The sequence below is a fragment of the Perissodus microlepis genome, chromosome 20 (genome assembly GCF_051167445.1).
Source record: "Perissodus microlepis isolate ML-2025 ecotype Zambia chromosome 20, ASM5116744v1, whole genome shotgun sequence".
NCBI lineage: Eukaryota > Metazoa > Chordata > Actinopteri > Cichliformes > Cichlidae > Perissodus > Perissodus microlepis.
Window position 1 is genome coordinate 6882229 of NC_140480.1, and position 27787 is coordinate 6910015.

General features: G+C 39.5%; 1 protein-coding gene across 3 annotated transcripts in view; it reads right to left on the reverse strand.

The window, feature by feature from the left end:
- Nucleotides 1-27787, reverse strand: part of acot7 (acyl-CoA thioesterase 7) — a 52062-nt gene that overhangs the window by 18264 nt on the left and 6011 nt on the right. For 2 of the 3 annotated variants that reach the window (XM_084918232.1, XM_084918234.1), the window contains exons 3-8: nucleotides 27299-27455; nucleotides 18420-18511; nucleotides 17995-18109; nucleotides 16897-16911; nucleotides 16216-16302; nucleotides 1589-1705 (exon numbers count right to left, since the gene is read on the reverse strand). In XM_084918232.1, coding sequence (XP_084774358.1) covers nucleotides 1589-1705; nucleotides 16216-16302; nucleotides 16897-16911; nucleotides 17995-18109; nucleotides 18420-18511; nucleotides 27299-27455 — 583 coding nt within the window. The remainder of the gene's footprint in view (nucleotides 1-1588; nucleotides 1706-16215; nucleotides 16303-16896; nucleotides 16912-17994; nucleotides 18110-18419; nucleotides 18512-27298; nucleotides 27456-27787) is intronic. The other variant, XM_084918233.1, reaches the window with a different exon arrangement.

A 27787-nucleotide genomic window follows, 5' to 3' on the forward strand; every position in this document is an offset into this window, starting at 1 on the left:
GCAGCAAGATGAAAATGCATAAAAATAAAATGACAAAATAAATCCAGAGGTAGAGTCGACAAAGCTAGTGGCTGTTTTTTAGGATCCTTTTTGTTTTGATACTTATTTCCATTATTTCCCTAAACTTAACTTTTTTTTTTTTTGCCTGACCAGCTAGAGCAAAAATGAGAACTGTAGAAGTGACATAACCCCTAAGTCACAGTGGAGCCAGGGGAAATCATGTCAGCACTAACTGAACTGTGAGGACAGATGAAGGTAGCAAGTGAAGCAACTAGGGGCAGATGAAAGATGTGGTCATGGATCTCCACCACTCTGTGCTGTTCAGTTTTCTGGTCCTCACACCCCTGAAAGGAGGTTTTAAATGTTTTAAAGGTCCCAACTCCTTCACATCCTGCCACTCTGTCTGTATAGTTCAAACTGTTGGAAAAACAGTGAACTGAGCAAATGTTGCTGCATGAAAGTTGTATTTAAAAGCACATATACTGCATAGCTGACCTTGTACACTTATGCTAAGCTGTAAAACTATTAATTACTCAATGGGGTTGCAGAGATGTAGCTGGTCTGTTGTTTTCAAATCATAACCTAACAATATGAACATTATGTTTAGTACATCAACAGATAACAGACACTAAAGATGCTCTTAGTAGCTCCCTTATTTCAGATGCATTTTTGATTTGCCACATGTTGATGCCAGATGCCCCCCCCCCCGACACAATCCATTCACCAGCCCTAGGAGTGCACTAGTATTTTGGTTCCACTGGCACAAGTCTCTTTGAAAAGACACAGTCACTTCAGAGGTGTTAAAATTCCACAAAATGACAAAATAACAAACTGTGCGAGTTGGTGGAACAGCTAACAGCACAGACAGAAGATAATGAGGCTGTAACATGCAAGATAGATCACAACCCTGAAGTGAACTGAGGAGGTTGCAGTTATACTGTATTGTCAGACATGTATCATACGTATGTCTGTTATGTGTGCCTTTTTTGGGAGACTATGTTCCTGCCTTCTTAGAATTGCTTTTATTATGACTGTCCCTGAAGGACTTTGGATAAGCTCGTTTATCCAGGAAGTCCTGGCAATAAATTCTGCACTCCAGTGTTCGACTGGACACATTTTCCAACTGAAATATCAAAGGCTACATGGATAAAGGTATTTAGAGGCTTAGAATTTGTTCATCTGAACCTTTCAGACTGTGAGGCGCTTACAGCAAATACAGTATAAATAGACAAAGTTTGGTAATGGAAAATAGTTAGGTCATTATTAACAGTGGTGTGTGTTTCCAGATGTAGTGGCAGCTCTACAAAACACAGTTGGCCTTGGATAGCAACCGTGTGACAGCTGTTAACGTTGGCTTAGTTGATTTAAAACAGCACCACCAGAGGCTAAATTGAAAAACGCTTTAGAGTTTCCATTTTATCATCTCTGGTCAAAAGGAGAGAAAATGTTTTGCAGCATTCCTCTTGGTAAAGCAAATGGACAAGACAAAAAAAAGCAATAATCATGCAGAAATATCTCCCTGCATCTCTGGATATTTGTAAGTATCAGAGATTTAAAAGTATGAGTGTATTCTCTGTGTTATCCTCACCTTTCTTGATCTTGCGATGGAAATTGATGGCATCCACTGAGGCAGTGACAATATTGGTATTGCAGTGACGAGCTGCCACAATGCCAGCGACCTCATCCATCAGCTTCATGGTCACACCTGTGTCAAACACACACACTTTTAATTTATTGCATGCAGTCCAGCCAAAAGAGAAGCTGCGTAGATAACCCTTTTGCACCACCCTAATCGAATTTTCTTACTCCACTGTGGCTCTCTTGAACAATATGACACTAATGACGCCACCCGTCCATCAGTTCCGTAGCGATGCTACATATGAATATTAGCTAATGTGCTCCACTCTCTGCTCAAGCTACAAAATAGCTTTGTTGTTTGTGAGTAATAAAAATACATTTTCAGGGTCAAGAATGAAGCAAAACTGACCAACATGTGATTGTGAGCCTGTACAACCTGTAGCATCCAACACTCTTTTCATCCCCAGTGAAACTTGACACTCGCTTGTCTTTAAATCGACAAAAGCTTTTAAAAGAAAATGTAGTCATCAAGCTGCCGCCAAGTTCGAGACACGGTTTCACTGAGAAGAGATTATTGGATGTGGAAGCTAATGGGATTCCTAATGCAATTAGAAAACTATCCACCTAAAGTTAAATGCCAAATAATGAACAAGTCTGCTTGCCATTTTCTCAACATTACCTTTTCTTTCAGACGCATTAGTCTAATGTGTATGAGCTGACTGTCTACCAGAAGTGTTTCCAGCCAGCTGTAAGCTGAAAGATGTCATCAGGGCTCAATTAAATAAAAGCCATTGTTAATTTTTCCTTTTCCCCCATGTTTGGTAATTCTTCAAATTATAGCTTGTTTATCCACTGTAAACAACATATAATGAAAAGGCAAATTGAAAAAACACTTACAGACACTACACGGGTCATTTGTCTGCACCATTAAAACAAGATAAATTATATTACATTTTTATTTACATTTTAAATTAAAACAGGACAGAGTAACATTACCAAAACCTATTTTTTTATGTTAAATCTAAGTAACAATATTTTCTCAAATTAGTACATACAAATAGTTTACAGGCAGTAATTGTGCCATTTTTCCTTCATTGCAATGTTTGACTGTATACAGTGACCACTGGTCCTGCACTGCTTTTTGTGAGGCACAGTGTGAGTCTAATAAAACGGGTATAGTAAAACTCACTATATATTCAGACAAACACCATAAACTCAACATAATGAGTGTCCTATGAAGCCTGAAGAGATTGAAGAGTGTAAAATTATTATTCCTGCACAAAACGTCTGAACCGGTGTTGGCCAGGCAAGAAGCACAAAGTTAGGAAAAATTGCCGTCTGGCCAAGATCTAATTTCCAGTAAAACTGCAACGCGTTGTCGTTACTGTTACAGATCAAATAAACATTAATTAGTGAGCTACAGTCACGCTTCAGACAGAGCCAGTAAGCCCTGCGTGTTTGAAACGCATACAGAGATAAATGTTTGTGTTTGCTGTGCGCAGTCAATGTGTTTAGCCCAATCTTGGTAAAAACATGGTGCTTGTAAGTATCTGGAACACAACCTGCACAAGAGCTGTTTCTCAAGAAAATGAAAACATGTGGTCGTAACACATGTGAAGAAGACTTGGATAGATTGTTTGCCACAGTTTGTTATTACAGTCGTTATCAATGACTGGGTACTCAGTCTCAGCCCTGCAGCTATTCCAAAGTGCAACAGTGAAGTCTGTTCTCTGTGAGAGATGAAACTACAAAAGCTCAATAGCCTCCTTTTAAAGTCAACAGGAAGGTGTGCATTTGATTAAGATGTAGACAGATTTAGTGAAAAGTATCACATTTCAAACAATTCAACAACAAAAAAGTTTACAGACCACCTTTTCACTCGCAAATAAAGCTTGGAAATAGTCTGATGTGCAAGAAAACAGTTTGAAATCAAAGTTTAGAGATTACACGAAAGCTTTGCCATTTATACAACACGCAACTTGGCAACTTGTGTCAAATGCAAAGGAAGCAGTTGTTAGTTGAGCTCTCGCAGAAAGCAAGTGTGTGGCTTAAAATGAACAGAAAAAATAAAGAGGATGGCGTCTGCTTGTCTTCTCTGTTAAAGAGTGTGTGCACTCTGTGAAAGAGTGTGTGCACTCTTTCACATTTGCTTTTGTGAACCTACGCTCATTTGAAGACAGACGTACCCTCCGCTAGACTCTCCGGTTGCCTCAGTCGTTCCCTCTGAGCTGCTTTTTGTATAGCTTGTGTTACAGCAAATCAATAAGTGCGCTTTCTGATTGCTGATTTGGCTCCCGAGGGTTCATACCATCTGCACTGTGTAGCTCTGTTTGTGACAGCCAAATGTGTGGGAGTACAAACAGAATGTACCGCTTCTCCAAAATGCAGCATTCACTGTAAAAAGTGGGCCCACTGAGTTGATTAAGAACTAAACACGCTATTACTGAGACATGCTCTTACCCCAAATCATGTTCAGAGAATAATGGTCATTTTATTTACCGTCCCAGTGTCTGCAAAGTGACACTGTCCAGCTAAGTAGAACCATTACAGACTGTACTAGTTCATGACTTTCCAACAGGACGTTTTAAAATAGAAAATGGATTAGCGCTGACTCTGATGTGTGATTATTTGGTTCAACTCAAACCCAAAACAAAAAACGGCTGATTGATTAAGTATATTTGTCAAAAGTGCTCTCTGATTGAGGCTGATGATATGACTACATTTAAGGAAATGCTGGGACAATAGCATGTTAAGCTAAAATGTGTTTGGGCAAACAAAATTATGTCCTTAAATCTGTTGCAAAGTTGTTTTTATTGGGTTTTTTTTTTTTTTAAAGCAACTTTTTTTTTTTATCTTGTTTTGTGTTTTGCTTTGTTTTTGTTTTTTTCATTTCTGCTATGTTGTGAAAATTGATGGGATCTCACCTAAGATTGAAAATTTCCCCTGGGTACAAGGCATAGCAGGCTACTACAATTCAAAGCCTGTAGCTGTCGTGTCTGAGCATGTAACACTTAATGGAGATGGATCCTGACCTGAACAAGATGATAAAATTGAAAGTAAATGCTGCATTACATCAAAGTGGTAAACTTCCCGACTTTAGTTTGTTAGGATCCCCCTCTAACTGAAAGTTCCTCTCAGCTCATTCCATTTTATCTACCAACAAATTTAATCATTACCTTATAAAAAAAATTCAAAAAGGGAGACAATAAAAAAATTTCATAGTACTGTTTGCACGCAAAATAGGTCACATAATCACCCAGCTCTGCGGTTTTACTCCATCCTAACATTTATAACAACTTCTAGCTGTTGTTTTGGATTTCAGCTGCATTTATTTTTTCTGTCTCACAGCTCTGATCGATGTTTTTAAACAGAGGAAGCAGCTGTTTTCAGGGAAAATCCCCCACCCAGGACTAGACTACATGCAAAGTTAGTAACCGGCTCATTAACAGAGTGAAGCATTTAACAGCAAAAGGCCAGATATTTCACTGTTACAGAATCTGATCTGAAATATCAGTTTCTGTAAGTAGATATTAATGATTCTACACATAGTAAGTAAACAGCTGTCCTTCCCTTTGCTACATTATGTGTTTTATCATTTAGGATTTTAGGAAGACTTTTTATTTAAAGGTCATTTCAGTTTTTGAATGATGAGCTTCTTAGTTATAATAATATTGATATTTGGCTTAGCAAAATCTTTCTTCCCTGACATAAACTGATAACCATCCAGGCATCGGGCTGTTTTTCAGCTGTTAATGAACTGCAACATTTTATGTAAATCTTTTCCACTAAAGTTAAGGCATTTGGTAGTGAAAAGATAATTTATTTTATTATACATCAATCATACACTCAGATTTGTTACAAAGTTATTACAATTGAAGCTGAAATCTGAGAGTAGAATTTAAGGCAGCAATCTAACTGAGCCAGATAAGCAGTAAGTAGATAGTGCAGCTCCATTTTCTACATTGATGTCTTGTTTGTCATCATTTCAAACAACAAAGTATCTGAGTCGGAAGCAGCCGTGCGTCAACAGATAAACCCAGAGACTTCTGGCGGCTAAGAATAACTACAAGCACTTTTTCGCTAAAAGTTTAATGGCCTTGCTGAGAGGCAATTATGAAGAATCGTCAACATTATCTACATTTTTAAAATTTCGTTAAGTTTACTTTTGTTTTTTTCCACAACATATGCTTGTCAAATTACAGGAAAATGCTTTAGCACTTCCCAGACTAGTTCATTAGCATTACTCATCAGCAGCAGTAAAGTTATAGGCTGTATTTACTTCAGAGCGCTGCTATTAAATTAAGTTGTTGTTGGGGAAAAGCAGTGTGTGCCAGTGTGTATAAAGAACATGGGGGATGCTAGGACCCCAGTTGTTTTATTAAAAAGCTGACCAGAGCTACAAAAAAACAAAAAAACAAAAACTTTTGTTACGTGGACAGGACATGATGGATAGAATAGAATAGAATAGAAAGCATTAAATAAAGAAAACATTAAATGTATAATAAAAACATGTTTTATACACATAAAATCAATAAGATATAACTTCTTTCATATAACCCTTTACTTTTTCATCTGCATCCTACTACATGCCACCTGTCGCCTATTTAAAGTGCTTACTTACTGTGTATAGTTCCTTATTAATCCAACATTTAAGCACACAAGTGGCTGTGTAACATGTGCATGAAATATGCAACTTTCAGTGTACATGAAAACGTACATAGCAGGAACATCATGGACAATGCATTATTGACACTTAAAGGTTCACTTCTGTCTGGCAGACATTTTTTGTACTAATTGAAATAAATTTTAAAAGCTAATTTTAAAAACGCTAAACTGCAATTTTGGTAAATGCAGTGTCTTATTTACTGTCCACAAAAGAGACAACAGTCAAAATCAGGTAACTGCTGACAACTCATTTTAGCTGCACATATTTCACATTTCATGAACCCAAATAAATTCTTGCATATCATTTATTTCTTCCAAGATCAGCTTGGATTCCCAAACTACCAAGTGCAACAAAACCCTATGACTACAATGTTGTGCCACATCAAGTTAAAGACCGCACTGTCCTTGGGGACCAAAGATGCTTGTCTTGATTAATCACTACCGTCAGAGGAACTGCTAATGCAACTCCTGCACAAATCTCTCTGTACAGTCAATGTAAAAGGTTAAAGTGAGGCTCAATGTGAGACTGCAAAAGAGGACATGCAAGGCCAAGTCAGCCCTGGGCCTGGCGTTACACATTCACAGAATGACATGGCACACTATGACTCTCCCTTTGCCGTAGGGTGGGAACACAGAAGGCGGGAGGGGGAGGGGCAGTGTGTGTGTGAAGAGGAAAGACAGCTCACTCCAATAGGGAAAAAAGGGCAATTAGCAACCAAGTCCGTAGTGCAGCCCAGTTTGCCATGGGGCAGAATACCTCAGTGATTAGATTCCTTGTGACGATTTTCCCAAATCTTCACGGACAATGCTCTCCATAGGCAACAGGCACAATGAGAACAATGAAGGAAGTCTTCCAGGCAGCTCTTGTTGCCCATCAACTCTCTGTACTAACTTCAAGCACTTTTAATTAGAACCAGCTCCGCACATTACGCAAGGCACCCATGGATGAAAGGCAGAGACGTGTGAGACCAAAGGATATCGACAGCAAAGCATGAGAGGCCTCAGCCTCTCTTACGCGTTCTCTCATGGCCTCCTATACTCACCCCTTCGATAACTGCGTCTTTATTTTTTTCTGTCCTGCATTTTGTCTGTCCTCATCTACAGCTGACAATTTTGTCCACAATTCTGCCCCCACCCCCCAACACGTGCTTTAATCATGGACAGTATCAAATGGTTCAAACTGCCTCCTAATGAGCTGTTACTATAGAAACAGCTCTTGTTAACATTACTGCCATGCAGCAACCCACCCACATCTTCTTACAAAGTCCCATACGCTACATTTTTTGTATATTTTAACGTTCTGGGTGAGCTTTATTAAACAGTGTGTGCCTCCTAAAAAATGCTATATGTGCTAATTACAAGCACGGTCATAGTTACCATTTACCTGATGCCACAGAAAATGACTTATAAAATTCTTGTAATGGAATTTCTGTAAAACAAAAAAACAAAAAAACAAACATGTTTTTCGATAAAGGAATTCGCCACCTATGAAGGTGTGTTTCATCTTCTCCTGTCAATTATTTTTCAATATGTAAACCTTGGCCTTCATTAGAGTGATTGGCATGGCTACTTTCTGTTAAGAAATACCTACTAATTAATGGTAAGTAACATACGAATAAAATACTAGGATTTCATTCACCAAAACAGCAACATAGTTTGGAGGACAACCATAAAAATGGATACATGTAAGATTTATTATAATTTCACCTGATGAGTTATAAAAAACAAAATTATATGAGAGGGAAAACTATCTATAGAGACTAAAGAGTTTTTTGAGGAGCTATAAAAAGTTCATTTCTATTCATTTGTAAATTTGGGCATTATAAAGTGGAGGTTTCTGGCCTGTCTCAAGCGGCCTTTCCAGGAACTACAGTTTTTGATATTTTCATCTTTCCTTAATTCATAGTTTTCACCACTGCACTATTTTGGGTTACCTGTATTGTTCCTTTAAGATGCCTCTCTAAATACCTTGGTTGTAACGTGGTTATCTTACTAACTGTTGCTTTTTGTATCAATTCAAAACAGTTCAGCTAGTCATCTTTGACCTCCAGAGAGCTGCATTCAGTGTGTATATTTTGTCTTTTTCGGAGCACTCTCTTCTAATCCCTAGAGATGGTTGTGTGGGAAAATCCAATTAGATCAGCAGTTTCGGAAATAGACCAACAACTGCTGAAGTCATTTAAATCGCATTTCTTCCCTTTTTTTAATGCTCGGTTTTAACCTTATTGGTTCATCTTGATTATATGGGCATACCTGAATGCACTGAGTAGCTGCCATATTAGAGTTTTGCTTTGACAAGCAGTGGAGCAGGTGTACCTAACAAAGTGGTCGGTGAGTGTGCGTATCCGTGTGAATTGGACATACAGACATCTATAAATATACAAACTGGGTCAGCAGAAGACCATACGAACTGGACAGGAAACCAACTTTAACAAGAGACAATTGGCTCAAGTCACTTTGCTATTCCAAAAAAACAAAACAAAAAAAGCAAAAAACAAAGATAAACACATAATACACTATATATTTGTTTGGCAATTTTTGAGCATGGTCATGCTTTAAAATTGACTACACAAGTTAATGAATCGCCTCTTTTTATTTTCAGAGAAAGTCTGACCTGCTTAGACCCCACAATTAGTGCAACTTATAGTTGAGGTGTATCAGCAGAATTCAGCTGAGGGGGCAGAGTGACTTTATTGGGTAGGCAGAGATAAATAAACTCACATAGGATCCAACACAGGCTTGTTATACCAGTCTATCAGCTTGTGATGCGCTGAATCAATCGGCTGTAGTTAAAGTCTGTGCATTTTCTCTCTTCTATTGATTTCAAGATATTGTTTAGCACATTTAAACCAATGCTTCTCTAACACTACTCCCTGCTAATGCCTGGTTTTAACATCATGTAGCTCCTGTGCTTTCCTTCTATGAATATGACCATAAGCAGTTTGAAATATTTTACTTGTAATTTTTTAAAAAGTTTTTGTAATGCACATGTTTTTGAACAACCAAACAATCTTTTCTTTCATATAAACCTGCACAGTATTGGCGATCGTGTGATTGTTGAGGTTTTCTCTGAATTATTGTAGGGTCGTTGCCTTACAATATAAAGCACCTTGATATGACTGTTGTTGTGATATAAATAACACTAATTTGAAATTGAACTTAATTATATATCAAACTTGATTTAAAATCAGGATTAAATATTTGCTTTCTTACTGTGATGCATTGGTTTAGCTCTGCAGGAGTGGTTTTCTGAGATATCATTGATGTTTTTTGGTTTTGTTTTTTGTTTTTTTTAGAGATTCGGACAGCGAAAGTACCTGTGCACAGAACCACAACGTGCAGATGCACACATTAATCGGTGGCATGAGAGAAACTCTGTCTATTAGCAGTCCACGATTTCTTCATAACATGGCATTTGCGTGGACAAACATTAAAAAACACAGCTTACAGTGTTGTCTTTTTATTTTTCTCTCGCTTTGTTTTTTTTGTTCTAGTTGTTTTAATCGGGTCGCAGTGGTGTCCACCTGTGGCAATCAGCTGCTGTTTCCATAGAAACAGGTGGCACGCTTCCTTAGAACACAATGGGTGGAGGGAGCAGGCAGAGAGAGAAGAGAGAGAGAGAAAGGGGGCAGGATATAATAAGGAGAAGTAAGCAGATGGTAAAGGATAAGCAACAAAACAAAGAAAAGTTTAAAAAAAAGGAAAAGGAAGACCTTTCACCATAGATTGTGAAAGCACCAATACTGCATTTCAAAATCCACTGATGTGTTTTCTCATTTATTCCTGGCGCTGTAGTCATGCATATAGTTTTGGATTTGTGTGACTAATTTTTGAGACATCTGTCTCTAAACCACCTGCTGGGATGAAAGGATCCAACTGTGCTTCTCAAACAGTGCTCTATATCACCACATACCTCAAAGGGACTATATTCCTCAGTAGAAATCAGTTTTAAAAATAAACTTTTGAAAAAATATTGGAAGTTTGTTGAATAATATCCAAACTACATTGCATCCGCATGCTAGAAACCAAAACAGGTCAAGAAGTAATTGATTTATTTAGGAAACCAGCGGGCCTTCCTCAGCTGTTAGACATGGCTGTTTTAGGGTCAGGATTACCAGTTGATCTAGGGGTGACATAAGTGGTTCCAGCCAATCACGTCTAACAACTCAGGAACACCCACTCCTTTTCTGTACAGACTCCTTACACAAGTGGAGAAAAGACTGTAAGGTATTGAGAGCGTGCACCCTGGCTCTGTGACCTCACTTGGTTATGTAAACAAATTAAGTGCAGTGAAGGCAGCAGAAGCGAACAACAGGGAACACTGCCTAACAAGCAACGGCATGTACAGAAAAAGTCGGCAGCGTGTGCATACGTGCGTTCTAAATGACCTGCATGCTTGTTCCACATTTGATTTTTAATTGGGCAGAGTTCTCTGCAAACCCTCTTAATTAAAAAGGCAACCGTGACACGTGCGAGACTTATATGTCCCACCTTTCTCCCCCGCCCCCGTTGCCCCGTCCTGTCTCCTTTTCACCTCTCTCTTTCTCAGTCAACATCTCTCTTCTGCTTCTCTTCCTCCTTATATATACTGTGTCTCTCTGATGGCCTCTTTACATAGCTGACCTCAATAGAAATGTCAGCATGAGGCAAGAACATCGAAGCCCAAACAATATATCTCAACTGATAAAAGGCATCTGGTCTGCGCTGATAAAATGCTGTTTTTCTTTTTTAGAAGGGCAGCCTGAATGCCTTCTAGTAAGAGTTTGCTTATTATAAGGTTGGAACATCAGATAAGCAGATTTTGTTTGTTACAGTTGGCTTAAACATCAAATCTGACTATGCTATCCTCGTTGCGTTCATTGTTTGTCTTGCCTTTAATCTTAGTTCGCTTTCTGTTTGCACAGTGCTTTGTTTCTCTTTTTCTCTAAAGTACACTGAAAAAAGGTTGTTTTTAGGGGGAGTGTGGATAAAACCCAGCAGCATCCAGAAGGAAACCAAAAAAAAACTAAAAAGATCTGTTCAGGGTTGTACAGACACAGATTTTCAGTTATAATACTATTAAAAAAATAGTTTCTCTACATAAAAATGGTTGAATTTTTGAAGCAAGAAATTTTAACATGCCCCAAATCCAAGCACCTCGAGTAGCATGAAGTACAGATAACAAGCACATGTACCTCCTGTTACAAAGAGCTCCGCTCGCTGTTTCAGTGGTTTATTTCCTGCTTCGTTGTTCAGCATTTTGTTTTTTCCCTCATTGCATTCCTCCTCATAACACCAGAGTGCCGTTATGCAAGTAACACAGAACGACAACCACCCAAGTAGTTACTTAAGCAATGCAACAGTGCACACATGCACATAAATGTTCTCCATTCACTTAGGACACCAAGAGCACTAAAAGCAAGAAAAATGCTTCTCAAGGACGTTTCTCCTTGGATTAAATCAGCAGTTCTTCGACTGTGCCTCTGTTATGCGGGGGGTTAAAGGTAAAGTCAGTCGTGCTAATCCAAATGCTTATTTTTACAAATTCAGCAAATAGTTTTTCATGGTCCATAAGCTGTCTGTTCTGTGTGCACACTAAAATAACAGAGATAGTTTTTGCACAAATTCCTCTACAAATGGGAGAAATAACTTCTCACTCACAGACCTCATAGCTTTAGTCACAGCTTTGTGTTCCATCAAACTAATAACAGGGATCCTTCACGCTCAGAATACTTCTATCAATCCCTGCATGCTTTCCATGAGGGTTAATTCAGATACATTTAAAAACACCTTTACCTCCTTTTTAACCTGCTCAGGTGGAATGGTAGCTTCCAAAGCATATCTGACTTTGAGTCTTTTCTTCCCTGTTCATAGGGGAAGTTTTTACCCAAGGAACCAATTTGTCATTGTCTTGGGTTTTATATGTAGATTCCCTTTTCATTATTATCCTCCTATTATAGTTTACTTCCTGTCTTTCTTTCCTTTTCCACTTGTTTGACCAGTCCCTTCTTACCAGTTTTTCCTTGAGGGATTTTGTCCAAATTCGTTTTGTATTTGATCTGTGTTGCTTCTTTCTCTGTCATTATTATTTGTTCTTTCAGCCTGCCTTTGTGTCCTCTTGTATGAACAGACACTGTTACTGTAAGAACAGACTCAAATATAGCACTGCTCATGGAAAAGCTCAAGGAAGGACAATGAGCCCAACCAGAAGAAACGTTCCTTTACAACAGTGTTGATTTTGAAGATTGTTTCATGTATGCTTTTCTGCATGTTTCCAGTAACCCCCAAGCTAGGGCTAATATGAGGCTGAAAGTATAAACCTTGAGCCAGTCTCTCCACTTGGTCTGCTAACTTCAGACAGTTGTTTACTTGGCAGAGCATTGAATCTGGCAGTTACCCGTCTGATCCTGCCCACCAAGATTTCCTGGAGCCACTCTTTCATAACCCCCTGGGTTATGAAGGGGAGTAGAAGCCTCTCCTGCTTCTAAATGTGCTGGGCCAGCCAATGCTTTTCCTGTCCTTGAGTTTTTTGCCAGTCCATTTGACCCTTCTAATTTACAAATTAACTAGCAACTATTTCTGCATATGTGTCGGCTGAGGTTTTCCCTGTTCTCAGTCGCAGGCAGTCAATATCTGCTGTGTCACGGTGTCTGCTTCTGAGGAAAAAGTCCCCTTGCAGTCTGCCTGCGGATCATCAGTGCAGTACCTAAATCAATCTAACAGCTAACTCTCACTAATACTTGATGCTGTGCTTGAGTTCTTTTCTGTTGCTTGTTTGACAACATTATATAAGATGTGTTTTTTGGTTCAGCAATGAGAAAGAGACATCCATTTGCCATCTAAGACTGGAACATTCCTCTTTGTTCACCTGCACCTAGAGGTTAAAGTGGGACGGAACGATCCAGAAAAGCATTCCTGCGCCTTCAGTTAATGAGTAATTACATCTGATGGGCTTCATGTCCTGCAGCTATTGCCACCGAGGCAGTTAAGTCACCCAAGGGACCTGCGTACATTTCCTGCAACATTTCAAATAGCTCAACAAATATGAGCAGTTTGGCACACAGTATGTCTCCTACTTAAAGGTATAGTTGTTGTATTTTCCAGGCCAAAAAAAAAATGCTAATGTGTGTTATTTTACTCTTCGAGAAGGGGAAAGATGTAATAATGAAAGGGCTAGACATGAAGATGAGAGACTATTGTCAGTGCACAGCAGAGCACAGCAGGCTAAACTGGGTGATTTGCAGTATTGTTTACAGTTTTCAGTGATGGACTACATGCAGTGGTGCAGGGCAGAGTGCGGTCTCCATGGTCACCATTAGGTAAGGTCATGGGTTGTAGTAGAGACATTATAAGAGACAGAAATGACACTAAATTTATATGAGAATTTTTCAACTGCAAAGATGGTGGCAGATACACCTTCCAGAGGAAAACAGCTTTTAAACCCGTATTTGTGAGATAAGTTGGTAAATTCTGAACAGATATTCTGCGCATGCAGTTTTTGTTTTATGTTTAATGTTAATCAAAAACTAATCCAGATAATCTTTCAAAATAAGTGTGTTTAAGTATGGCTGCAGGAATCGCTTCTAGGTGCCCTTTTGAAAGAGTCATCGATTTAAATTTAAACCAATAATGCTCTGTAGCAGCACTTGCCAAATACTACTTTTATGCTGCCTTTATACAGGCTAGAAACTGGAAAGTAGCCCTGATGGTTGATTTAACATATGTATTGAAGAACTTAGCTGGCAAAATCCACAAGGAGCGTCAAGCCAGAGAAACAGACTTATTTGTTATGGAGTCATTTCCCTCCAGTGCACTGGTACACCAGTATTTATTGTTCCCCCACCTGCAAAATCCCACTTTAACCTCCACCTACACAGAACCTACACAGACATGGGTTACTCTGCCTTTACTTTAACACAAGCATTAACACCAAAAAACAAACACAGTATATATTATATTATATTTATGTCTTTCCTTGCTGCTATCTTCTTCTGCGCCTCTAAATCTGTCTCACTTTGCCCAAACCTGTTTGCCTTACTGTATGTTCTCCACTCTAAGCAGCTGTTTTATCCTCCACAACTCCCTGCAGAATTTTCATACTGTACTGAGGCAGTGAATGGGCTGACCTGTCCCTGCGTTGAATACTAAACAGCATGTCATTTGTGCTCTTTGTTTTACTTGCGTGAGAATGACAAAGAAGTCTGACAGGCGCAGATGACAAATGGCAGACGGCAACTTGAAAACACTGAGCTCCGAAATGGCTTGTCAGCAGCTGTTAGTGAATCAATCACACAGTGTGAATAAACTAAAAGCACTTTTAAAATTTCACTTTCTACTGATTTGAGCAAATAGCAAGTTTTGGTTGTTTGCTTACATTATCTTTGATGTGCACTCACCAGCCTCTTTCTTAGGTACACTTGATCAACTCAATAAACGAAGTATCTTATCAGCTCATCACATAGCAGCAACTCAGTGAATATAGGCATATCAATATTTGAGTATCAGAAAAGTGATTTAAGTGACTTTGAACGTGGTACAGCTGTAGGTACTAAACCACTCATCTACTGGGATTTTCCCACACAACCATCTCTAAGGTTTAAAGAGGATGGTCTGAAAAAGAAAAATATCCAGTGAGTGGCAGTACTCTGAAAATGGTCAAACTGCATTGAATTGATAGACAGGCACCAGTAACTCAAATAACAACCAAGTTATAACCAGGACATGCAGAGGAGCATCTCTGGAGACACAACAAAACAAGCAGTGAAGCCGTGGTCTGTAGCAGCAGAAGATCATACCAGGTGCCACTCCTCTCAGCACTGAACAAGAAACTGAGGCTATAGTTTGCACAATCTCACCAAAATTGTACAACAGAAAATTGGAAACATGTTGAATTCTCATTTTCTGCTGCAGCATTCAGATGTTAGGGGCACAATTTGGTGTCAACAACATGAAACCATGGATCCATCCTGCTTGTTTTAGTGCTTCAGGTGATGGTGGTTTAATGGTGCACGAGATATTTTCTTGGCAAACTTTAGGCTCCATCATTTAAATGCCACAACCTACCTGAGTATTGCTCTTGATAGTGAGCATCCTTCTATGACCACAGTGTACCCATCTTCTGATGGCTGCTTCCAGTAGAATAACAAACCATGTCATAAAGCTCAAATCACCTCAAACTAGTTTCTTGAACATAACAGTTAGTTCCCTGTATAGAAATGTTCTCCACAGTCACCAGATCTCAATCCAGTAGAGCACCTTTGGGATGTGGTGGAACAGGATATTCACATCATGGATGTAGAGCCAATAATACTGCAGCAACTGTGTGATGCTGCCATGTAAACATGAACCAAAATCTCTGAGAAATGTTTCCAACACCTTGTTGAATCTATGCCACGAAGAATTAAGGCAGCTCTAAAGGCAAAAGGAGGTCCAGCCCAGTACTAGTGAGGTCTACCTTATAAAGTATCCAGTGAATGTGCATAGAATACAGTAGCATCAGCTACTTTTGTGTGTAGGCTCTTCATACAAATAATTAGTAAGCAGCAGTCAACATCCGACCCATTCATTCATGCAATATAGCTTTGGATGTGAAGAAAATATATATGCTTAAGACTGGATTAAGGCTAAGAGGAAGTATGAAGCCTTCATTAGTTTGAACCATGTAATGCTATGTTAATTTGCCCTCTTTGATAGTGTGAAAATGTATTTCTATCTTTAACAGCTTAATAATTTATTCTATAAATGAAGTTTCAGTCATGACTAATGAGTCATGTGTTTAATAACACTGAGTTTATAGAAGACACATCTAAAAGCCAGACTGTAGTTAACCTAAATCTTCATCAAGAATTTAGTGTGTTTTTTCATGTCCCCTCATGCTGTAGTATAAAAAAAATGCTAAATGCTCAGCTCTCAGATACATATTAGTGGGAGACTCTGAAATTAACTGTACAACATTTCATCAGTGAATGTATCTAGAAAAAGAAATAGACTAACCTCCATGAACATAGTCATGTAGTGTACAGTCTGAAGGGCCCACCAGATGAATCAGACTCGACTGGCTAAAGCCAACAGTGTGCTTTTCTGCAAGGCAAACAGACAAACACACATTCAACAGAAAAATAAAAAAGTAATAAACAATTTAAGGTAGAGCTTGACGAACAGGGCCAGCGTATCATTCGATATAAGCCATTTACCAATATATTGGTACTGATATGTATAACCAGCAGTGACAAATTAAGATTTGAAAAAGAAAAGAAAAGGGAAGGATGGGAGAAACACCCTTCGGACATGTTATGTGGAGTGGTTTTGCAGAGTTTGTCCACCAGAGGGCACTCTTGCAACTTCCCCATTGGCAAGGCACATACACAACAACCAGCTGATCCAATCAGAGCTAAGCAGAGCATAAGCAACTAATCCACAATTTTACTGTTATATTGTGTTAATAATGACTCAAAAACAAGTGCACACAATAAATAAACAGGGAAATATGTTTGTTTTGTGTTTCTGAAAGAAACAAATCTGTCTATCTGTATCAGTCTTAAAATATGTCTGTATCGGTAAACCTAAAAAAAAATTGAATTCATTTAAAAATAAAACGTGTGAGCAAACCAAGCCAATGCCAACAACACCTTCATGCATAAATAGATTCTGCCATGCTACTTGCTGATCACATACCTTTTGGTGGATCCTCTGATGAAGCAGCGTGACAAAATTAGGGAATTCGATTAGAGTCTTTACAGTTTTAATATGGATGAATACATGTATATAGCACCTAATGATGAATACAATACTTTTAATGCACACCTGTAAATGTAGAGCACATGACCACTCAATCCTACAACATGTAAACAAGAAGCAGAGGCCTGACTACTTATAGAAAATACTCCAAAAGAAGAAACATAAAAGTAGAAGAAGAAAATAACACAGATGTCTTTGCCTGGACATTTAGTGAGAGTGGTGCTGAAACTGGTGAGATCAGAGTGTGAATGTTAGATTGAAAGCACTTAAAAGGAGAAATAATTGTTGGTATGAATGGATGAATGAGCCATGTTGTGTGAAGCACTTTAAGTCATCAAGTGGAGTAAAAAAGCGAAATATAAGAACCAGCCAATTTGCCATTCGTGTGTGAAGACAGTCAAAGTAAAACACATACTTTAGTGGCTCTGAAAAAAATCGGTTTAGGAGGTGTTTTTAAAGCTAACTCAAGAGGGTATCACCCCCTGCCAGAGAAAGAAAGCCTCAGAAATGAGAAAAGAAGTGCCCACGCAGCAGTGTTTCCAAATGGATCCATTTCTGGGTTCTTCAAGTGCTCTTGTGAGGATGCCAGGGCCCACGTGTTTACATGTTAAATGTTTAAATGTATTCCTGTGGACGCGCTCTGAGAGCACTCCAGGGATTCTTCACTTGCTTGATTTATCATTGTTTTATCTTGATATTCAGCAATAATATCTCTGTGTTTTAACTTTGAAAAAAGCATTTGCTTTTGACTTCCTGCTGCAGCTCAGCATGAATTCATGGTGCCAGCAGTGAAAATACATCAAAAAACAAATTGCTTCTCCCGTCACTGCATTAATTGGGCAACAACAAAGATGCTGTACAGTATTTTTAGTATTTTTATGGCATACTATTAGCAAACCCCATGAGGGAGGAAATGGAAGAAATTTCACTCATATCTGCATCATCACTGAAAACTTGTAAGATAGGGAAACGACTTCTATAGCTGTGGTTTTGTATCTGCAAACTGATATGGGACCCTGAGCTTGAATATATTACCTGGGTTGGGTGGAGATGGCATCATCTCTTCAGGCCTCGCCTTGGTCTCCAGTCTCTCCATCTTCTGAGCCTCATAGCGCTTCCTGCCCTCCTCCTCTTGTTCAGCACTAGCATACTGTAGAAAGAATATATTCAACATGCTGAACACTTGTGCATAGATCCACTCGAACACCACTCTCTGCACAAATGCACGAGGAGTAAAGCAAAGAATTGAAACAAGCAGGTATTCAAAACAAAGATGAGTGAAAGGGACTTTTCACATTGTTAAATGTCAGTCATTTCTATCTTCTGACCATATAGCCTTGCTCGTGTCATTTTAGATGTGGGGCTGGGGGAAGGTGGGTGGAAAGGTCACTGAGACACAGAGAAGCTAAAGGATAAAATGCCACAATTTTAAGATGCAAGCAATTTGAGTTTCCATGTACCTTGATGGGTGGCACCTCCATGATCTTGTCAACATTTTGCAGAGAGCAGGGGACGTACCACAGCGCAGCCTTGTTGGCCAGCTTTTTGGCACCTGCAGTCACAGAGAAAAGGTTGAGTACTTGTCCTAGGGAAAATGTCAGGGAACGCGTCATTTCTACCAAATGAAGAAGCAACGTTTTTGTGACCATAATCTAATTGGCGAGAAATTTTGACATCTTGATGTCTTTCAAATAAAACAACAATGGAGCAAAGAATTTTGAAACGGCTGTTGTCAAAACAGACACTTTTATTAATACCACAATAAAGGCCACTTCAGTTTTTAACAAGTCAATTGGCGCTGCCTGTTTGCAAAAGATTCGTCTTTCTTGTGAAAAGAAAAGGAGAAGAAAACACTTTGTGTTCAAACACAATAGTTGTTGCCTGTTCAGAAAACAAGTACTCACAGTCACGTAGCTAGCTAAGCCCGGCGTATCTGTAAATCCTGAATTTTCTGCATTTCAGTGTTGTAATTATGAAACCAATGAAACCATGGCAACTCATTCATCATCAAGTGTCTGCACAAATATGTATGTTGGTTATACCACAGTGTAATGCTTTGGCAGTTGGAGGCTGTAGCACTGACTGAATTCCTACAGAAAATTCAGAACGAGATGATCAGAAAACAAAACTCATAGAAGTCACATTACATCGCAATCAGCCAGAAAGGTTGTCATAGTGATATATCTGTTCTACTCTGCCCACACTTTTTCACTTAATTTGCTAACACAGAGAGAGAGAGAGGGGCTATTTTAGGTTGGCGTTGTTATGGCACGCAGATTAAAGGCAGCATCGGGGCAGCAGGTTGAAGTGAAATTACTGTTTTAAAGGGTTTTTTACCTACAATATCCGATTAACTTTTTCAGCTTTCGAGCTTTGAAGTCCTTTTTGAGGCCTGAATGAGCAAAATGTTTTATTGAACGTCTTGCATTTTTATTACGATAACTTGAGTCAAATTTCATAAATGTGCATGACCACAGGCTTAAAAATAAGGCATCTTTACAGCCTTAGAGAAAATATGTCATTTAATATGTGTCTCAGCGGTGAACCAGCTGGGCTCTTTGCATGAGGACATGTGAAGTTAAGAGAAGAGAGCTGAGCGAGCAGCTTTTAACAGGCTACTCCTGGGAAAATAGCATTTGCATTTTACACCCGAGTTAAAAACTGTGCAGACAGCCAGGCCTCGTTGCCATGCCAACCATGCTTCTTTCCTCCTCCTCTCATTTGTGCCCGCCTTTGTCAGCAACCAGGAAGTTGCCCACAGGAAAAAGGGAGGGATATTTACATATCCTTGACTCTACCCAAGACTGAGTGACTCTACTCTATTATTAGCTACTGATGGACCTTGAAGTGAACTGTGTTTAGGGTGGTGGGAGAAACGAGAGAGAAGCGAGAAGGGAAGAAGAAAGGATGGAAGAACCATTCCCAGTACGACTGATGCCCTTTTTGATCGAAAAGGAACCAGATAACCGGCTTTGAATTTAAAATCCCTCTACATCAAATGGAGACAATGTCAATGTTTGACCATATCCTCGTCCAGGCTGCAACCTTTTATCCTTCACAGTTCATCCACTGAAACAGCACATATTCTTTTGCATCACGCTTGCAGGCACAGCACATTTTGAAGGCAAGACAAATTTGAGGCAGACCTTGAAAATACAACAGTTTCACAATGTGCCCCTTAGGGCTAATTATTAGACCTTAAGATAACTCTGCATGCTTTTCTCAGGGACACAAAGTACACATATGATCCCATGCAGTGAAAGTTGTTTATTTTCACTGTTTCTTCAAGATTTTTATGTGCAGTATCAGAAGAAGCAGTCTATGTTCTGCCAAATACAAAAATAAATTATGCAAAATCTAAAATATACCCTCAGCGCAATTAGAAAGCATTTAGATAACTTTCATTTAGCATTTGTTGTGTATAACGGGGACATGGGTTAGCATTCACTTCACACCAGGAAGTGTATGAGTTTAAGCCTTTCTGCTGTTTTTTTACTGTGTTTGGTGATTTTCTTTGCACCCCAGTTTGCTCCCACAGTCCAAAGTACTGCATGTTAGATTAAACGCTGATATGTGTACTGTAGGTACAGATATGAGTAAGCTAAAACTTTATGTCATCTGTGAGACTGGAAAAGTGCAGCGCACATGTCAGTTTAGTCCTAAAAGTAGCAATTTATGTAATATAAATCAGTAGGTTTCCTCATATGTAATATGGTCCCCTTGTTAAAGGTATATTTTTTCTGTCACAACATCAAGGAATAAATAGTGCCCTTAAGTTTAAGACTGATCTTTGTAGGCAGGCACCAATCACTACCCACAGTCAAGGGTACAACCGTAGACGACACAGCCCCACTGACGAGCTGAAGCAGCCTTTAAGTTGCTTTTTAAGGTCAGTATTGTCTGACTGTCTGCATGAAACGTGACCATTACTAGAAAAGTGGTTGATTTTGACACGTGTCTACAGACTCACAAAAGCTGGGTCTGAACTAGCAGGAGGAACAGCTTGCTTACTTAGTTTGGATTTACGAATTGCAGAATAGGAAGATTTTTGGCTCCATGAACCACGGGCACAAATCTGCTCTGTCAAATTTCTACACTCTGTGCTAACGGATCTCGCTTGACTTTGGGGATGATTTTTCAAGTTCAGGCAGTGACAGCTTTGGAACAAGGGCCTCCATAAATGGTAAAAGGCATTATGACAGCTGAGAGAAATGGCACCTAGCAGTGGCAGGCACCTTTTTTTCCCCCCTCCAATATATATGGGGTGTCAGTGGAGCAAGACCAGTGCAACGGTGCAGTGAGTGCATTAATGTGCAAAATTGCAACTGCCTGTGCAAGAAAGGACATTACATGTGATACAAGCCAACTAGTATCACTTGGCTCTTTTTACAGGAGTATAACATCACTAAAAGGACAGCTTCACCTTCTGAAGAGACAGGCAAAAATAAAAACCCTCATTATGGAACAAGAATCCAATAGGTGTTGTTTTGTAAGTATTACACAGACACTCTTTTAGCATAATATGCAGCAGAATTCAAAACACTAAGCTGTGTCACATTTAATTAGAAATAAGAGCATTTTGGTGTTGATCTCACGGCTCACATGGGTGCTTATGTTGGTGGGGTTGGCAGGGGACGACGTCCCTCCAGCACGACTCATACATCTTCCAGTTCCTTTAATCTAAGTTTAAGGCATCAATCAGGACTTCATAGTAAAATTCACACTTTCTGTTCAAATGAAAACCTTTTAGGCAGTCCCAGTCTGACAACCTCAGCGTGTGTAATTTCTCACCTTTCCTGCTCTTCCTTCCTGTCCTTTACCTGATATCTTTCCTTTTTCTTTCACCATGAGCTATTTCACTTGATTTGTGTCTTTTACTGATTCACCTCTGTGCTCTCCCCTTGGTCTCTTACTCACTCACCTTAATTCTCTCTCGAAGCAGAAAAAAGACCCTGTTTTCTTTTCTCCTTCCTGAACAGCCTGTTCCAGGCTCTGAGACAGTGCAGAGGGGATCGTTCTTGGTACTTGATCCCCATGATCAAAACCACGGATTTTCCATTGTGCTCAGCCAAGGCTCCATTACTTTTAATAATACTACATTCCCTCTCTGGGGAATGTTACAGCCTGATAGGAATAGATTAAATCATGGCAGCAGCAGAGTTTCTAACAGTGCTTTCTGATTGAGGATTATCTGATACTCAATGTAAACTTTTTTTTAATATTTGTTTGTGCTTAGCACACTGAATTGAACATTGTTACTGCGAGGACCTCTCTTCTCAAGCAAAATAAAGATCTGGGAAATCCAGCTGTGAGACAAAAAGCTTTTGCACAGTTGACAGACTCCATTGTGAGTCCACATAAACAACTCCCTGTTAAACTAAACTAACCTTCATTTTCTTGTAGCATCATGTTTTAAAAAAAAAAAAAAGTAAGAGATGCCTTCAAGTCAAACCAGTCTTGTGCTTTATTGTTAAGGGTTTTTGTGTGGTATTTTTAAGTATATTGTTTTCTGTGTTAGATTTAAACACATTTTCTTCATATAAATATATTAATGACAATTACGCTATTACAAAAAAAAGCATGATCGTTTTTTTTTTTTATGTTGCTGAGCTGAATTGAAAGCTAAAACAATCCATTTTAGATGTGTTTGTATGTTCTTGTAGCACTCTGAGGATGTGCAGTTCTGTGACCTACCAGGACAGGAACTATCATGGTTACAACATTTTAAGCATCAAACCCACAATGCTGCGCTCTCAGCTCTCTCCCTGCTCATGTGTGTTGAACAGGAGGGATTTGTGTATGTCGTGTTCATGTGAATGTGCGCCAGAGTGAGCGTGCAACACAAGTAGCATTGCATATATATATGCGAGTCCCATGAGTGACTGAGCACAAGCACATTATATGAATGTACAGAGCGCACGTGTGTATGTGTGTGTGCATGTGTGTGTGTGCGTGTATGTGCACATTCTCTAAAGTGTGTGTGAGAGAGTGTGGCATTTCATTATGTATATGTATTCTCACATCTGCAAATCTGCACGTGCTGTAGTGTGTGTAGGTCTGACTGTGAGTGTGCATGTGTATGTTAGTACGCATGCGCAATCCCCCCAGCAGGGACAATCATCACGGCTCGTGCCCACAGTAGGCAGCCTTACCCTGAGGGTCTGTGACTGAGGCCTGCCTGACGAGATGCTGCCTGACTGACTGTGGAACCTGGATGATTGCCTCCTCCACATACACACGCGCACACACACACACACACATACATATTAAATAAATGCAAAGATCCTTGCACAAAGAGTGCAAGATACACATTAACATCTGCACAGAGCTAAAAAAGCATGCACGGCTGCACAAATGCACACCCTGTGATGTACACCAGAAAATACACAAAGTGCATATTCTGGTCTACAACTGGTAAAATCCTTTGTTCTGTATTCCTGTTTTAAGCAATCCATCAATCTTCTGCCTTGGAAAAGAGCTGGTCGGGAATATGTAAAACCTGCCAGTCCTGTCTCGGTATGTGTTCTCTTTTAGCAAGAAGGAAACTGTGCTCATTCAGTGTGGGTGTGAGAACACGTAGGTGTGTGATTTCTTTTTCTGTGTCTAAAGTGTCCACATATGAGGCTCTGCATGCATGCAGGTCATCCCTGCACAACCCCGTGTGTGTATGGGCGTGGGTTAGTGTGTTGGGTACGTGCATGCGTTGTGACGGAGAATGTGTGCAGGTACATCCACTTGGCATCCGTGTCTGACTGGGCCACATTGTGTGAGGCCTGATGCTAAGCCAACATGACAGAAGCAAATAATGTCTGCTCCCGTTATCTTCTCTTCCCTCTCTGCCCTGCAGGAACCTTTTAAAGGGCCAAACACAGACGAAAACCCACATGCATGTATGAAGTGCGCATGGAACATCCAAATATGCATTCAAAAGATTAGGCACAAAAGTGCACATCTAACAAGAATACAAACTAAAAACATGTGCTCGGCCACAGCTGAGCATACTGTATTCTACTGAGATTTGGACAAAAATAGATCCATTAAATGCATAACCATTGGCTTTTAGCATCTGCGCCAACTCAAATGCACAGCCATAGTTACAGTATACAAACAAATATGACCCACTTCCTGTAAATATGACCTACTACACCACCAAGCTGCTGCTCCTTCTCGGGCTCTCCTTTAAATATTTAATGAAGTCTTTCACATTGCCAGCTCACTTTACTATATGCAGGTTTCGATCGCTTCAAATGATTAATATCTGTAGCAGTTTTGTACTTTTGTTTTCTTCTCTTCTAAATAACATGACCCCTAGCTACTTAACTGATCTCCTTGATCCATACAACCCAAAGAGAGCACTAAGATCCTCCAGCCAACTGCTCCAAATGCAACCAAGGTCTCGTTTAAAAACCAAAGGTGACCGTGCATTTTCCATCGCTGCCCCTAGACTCTGGAATTATCTCCCAGTCGAAATCCGTACTTTGGAATCAATTCAATCGTTCAAATCTCGTTTAAAAACACACTTGTTTAACTTAGCTTTTGAAACAAATTAGTTTGACTTTCATTCGGCCTGCACTACACCATCTAAATGCAATTTTAAGTATAATTGTACTATTTGTTCTTTGTTCTGCCCGCACTGCGGTTTTATTGTGAAGCACTTTGATGTACACTAGTCTTTTAAATCTGCTATATAAATAAACTTTGACTTGACTTTGTTTTGGGGGGGTATTTGTGACTGACATAAGTTGCTGTTAAGTGTGAACCAGGAAAACAGTGTACTTTTTACAGTACATAAAATTTAGCATACAATATAAACTAATTCTATTACTGTGCTTGGCCCACACAGCCTCCAGAGACCTCAGTAGCAAAGTTTGGTGTCCCAGAGGAACTCACCTCCATGCCTGCTCCCACCCCGGGCTACAACTCCTCTTATTTACACTACACCCACATTGCCCTGACACTAAACCTACACTCAAACCCTCAGAACGAATCCTTTTTCTTTGTTTATGCCAGTATAGTTATAGATTTTTCACTCTCAAGAGAACAGAAAATTTAGAAATTAATAATGATTGAAAGTACCAGAAGATGCATTGTGTCATTTTCTATAACTGTGGACTACTGCTTTAAAACCTATTACATATTGCAATGCAAATTAGGATTTCTTTTCATGTTTTATAAGACAAACTTGATGTGACTAAATAGTGAATATAGGAATGGAAGCTAGATTCCATTTTATTGAAAATGCCTCCCCTGTTAGAAATGTTTGAACCAAACTGAACAATGCTTCGAGTCCATGTGCTTGCTTCCTGATCTCCCCCTCATTAGGGGTCCTTCCTAACGGGCCATTCACTGTAGAGGGCTGTCCATTCCGGTGCCTGCACATATGTATGCTGCTCTCCACCTGTCACCTCATATCTGTGCCTCCGCCTCCGTCAACCTGCTTTCAGCCCAGCAACCAGCCAACCAACCAGTATAAGCCTGTTGCTAGGGCAACGGCTGTCTAGGGGATACTTCTTTTGTTTCCCACACCTCCTTTTCCTCATCCTTCTTTCTATCTCTTCGCTACTCTTGCTATTTTTCCTCTTAAATTCTCTTTGCTATCTTTTTCCCCATCTGCCTCTCTTTCCATTTCCTCCTGTCTTTAGTTTCACCAGCTGAAAGATGGACACCACCACTGCACAACTATTAAAATTTGCTTTTCTTTCATACTTAAAAACTGCACCTGGTGTAAACTGCCAAAACTCACAGATAACCCCCTAATTACATACTTTACAGTGCCTTAAGACATTAAATTTGTAGAGACATTTATCACAGGCAGACTTCTGTCCCCGTGCCATTTAAAGGTTCAGATACAGCAACCCAAAGTGGTCTCTGCATCTTTACCTAAGGTACTCTGAGAATTGTGGGAGCCTGTGTGTTCAAGTTAACCTGCACACATATAAATAAAGTGTATTACGTGTATTACAGAATTAGAAACATCATCAGTTGCCAAATACTCTAGAAATCAGGATCGCTCTTACATTCTGTTCCCCCATCACAGCACGTAATGCAGTCCCTTGTGAAAGCAGTTTCATTATTCATGCTGCCACAAGCAGTACCACTTACTATGTGCTGCCCTCTTGTGATCAAACAGCGGAATATCACAATGAAGTCATTTTTCATTGATCGTTAAGTATTCCAATTTTCCAGAAGTGACAAAATATTTCCATAAGAAGTCTTTCCCATTTAAGAAATAACGCGTGAAACACAGAGATAAATTCCGATTCATAAATATTTCTGCCTGACAGTGAGACAAAGAGATAAAGACAAAACTAATGTTTGACTTGCACAAATAACCAGACAAAAAGTTGCACCGATGCACTTTTTACACCATAACTCTTACTGCTAAACTTTCACACACACGTTTGCTTTTTTCCTTTTTTTTTAATGTCACATGTTAATTTTTTGAATAATTAACAGAGCTCTTTGAGAACTGATTAAGATATTTCCAAGCAAAAGCTCCAAATAGTTACTTGTTCCAGATTCCCCAACACGAGATTATTAGTTGCAGCCCCAATTTTTACAGTACATGCTGAACATGCAGATATTTGTATATCTGTGTTTGTCAACTTTATCTTTCTGTAGTCAACTTCCTGTTTCAATGTTTACCATACCATTGGTTCTCTGAAATGATGAGAATGAGGCTAAAGGTGAACAATGATGCACAGATAAAGTAGTGTGACTCAAACAAAATCATCCAGGAAGCAGAAATCCTACATCAATGTGCATGCTGATGTGCAGTTAACCACTGCTGGTTAGATTCCACTGGACACATAAATCCCCTTTGGGTTTGTTTAGGACATAAAAATCAGTCAATTAAAAATTGCAGATCTTTCCACTGTGGTTACCCCTTGTGGCAAGGGAGCAGTCAAAAGCAGCTTGCTTAATGTTACATTTATCTTATAGCAAACTGTTTTTCTGTAAACAAAGCAGGATTTAAATCGTTTGTGTGAATTAAATTCCCTTTCATCATTAACTGAAAAATGCTATCAAACGGTTCCCAAATAGGTTTAATGTGTGTGTGTGTGTGTGTGTGTGTGTGTGTGTGTGTGTGTGTGTGTGTGTGTGTGTGTGTGTGTGTGTACCATGTTTACATATCCTTGTAGGGACCAAAAATTGTAATGTTACTATACTTGTGGGGACCAACAGTCTTTATGGGGACAAAATGCCCACCTCCACAAGTTTGAAGGCATTTTTGAGACTCAAAATGTGGTTTTAGTGACAGGGTTACATTTAGGTTATGGTTAGGTTTAGGCTAAGGGTTAGGGTTAGGCATTCATTTTTGAATATCACAGCGATTCACCTGTGAGGATATTCTCAGCCATGACTTTGACCTGGACCTCCAGCGAGTGCTTGGAGGTGTGCGTGATCTCAGCAGTGACGTGGGTGACCTCGCCAATGAACACGGGGGACAGGAACTCTGTCTTCTCCACCCGAACCAGAGCTGCCAAGCAGCGGTCCTATACAAGACAAACAGCAGACTCCAAACTTATACACACATAGTCACATAATCACAACATCTGACTGCAATGGCAGGAATCTGGAACTTGCTCTGCTGGAAGATCAGAGGGAAAATCTGGTTTAAAATCCTGAGTCACTGAGGTTGATTCCCCCAGTTACATGACTGTACACTGAGTGATAAAAATAATACCACTGAGCAAGGTTGTATAGTCCAAATGAGGTTAATGATGTGTACAACTACAGATGTCACTGTCTGTGAGGCACTGTCGCCTCGCAGCAAGAAGGTCCTAGATTCAAATCCAGGCTGGGATTGTGCGTTCTCCACTGTGTC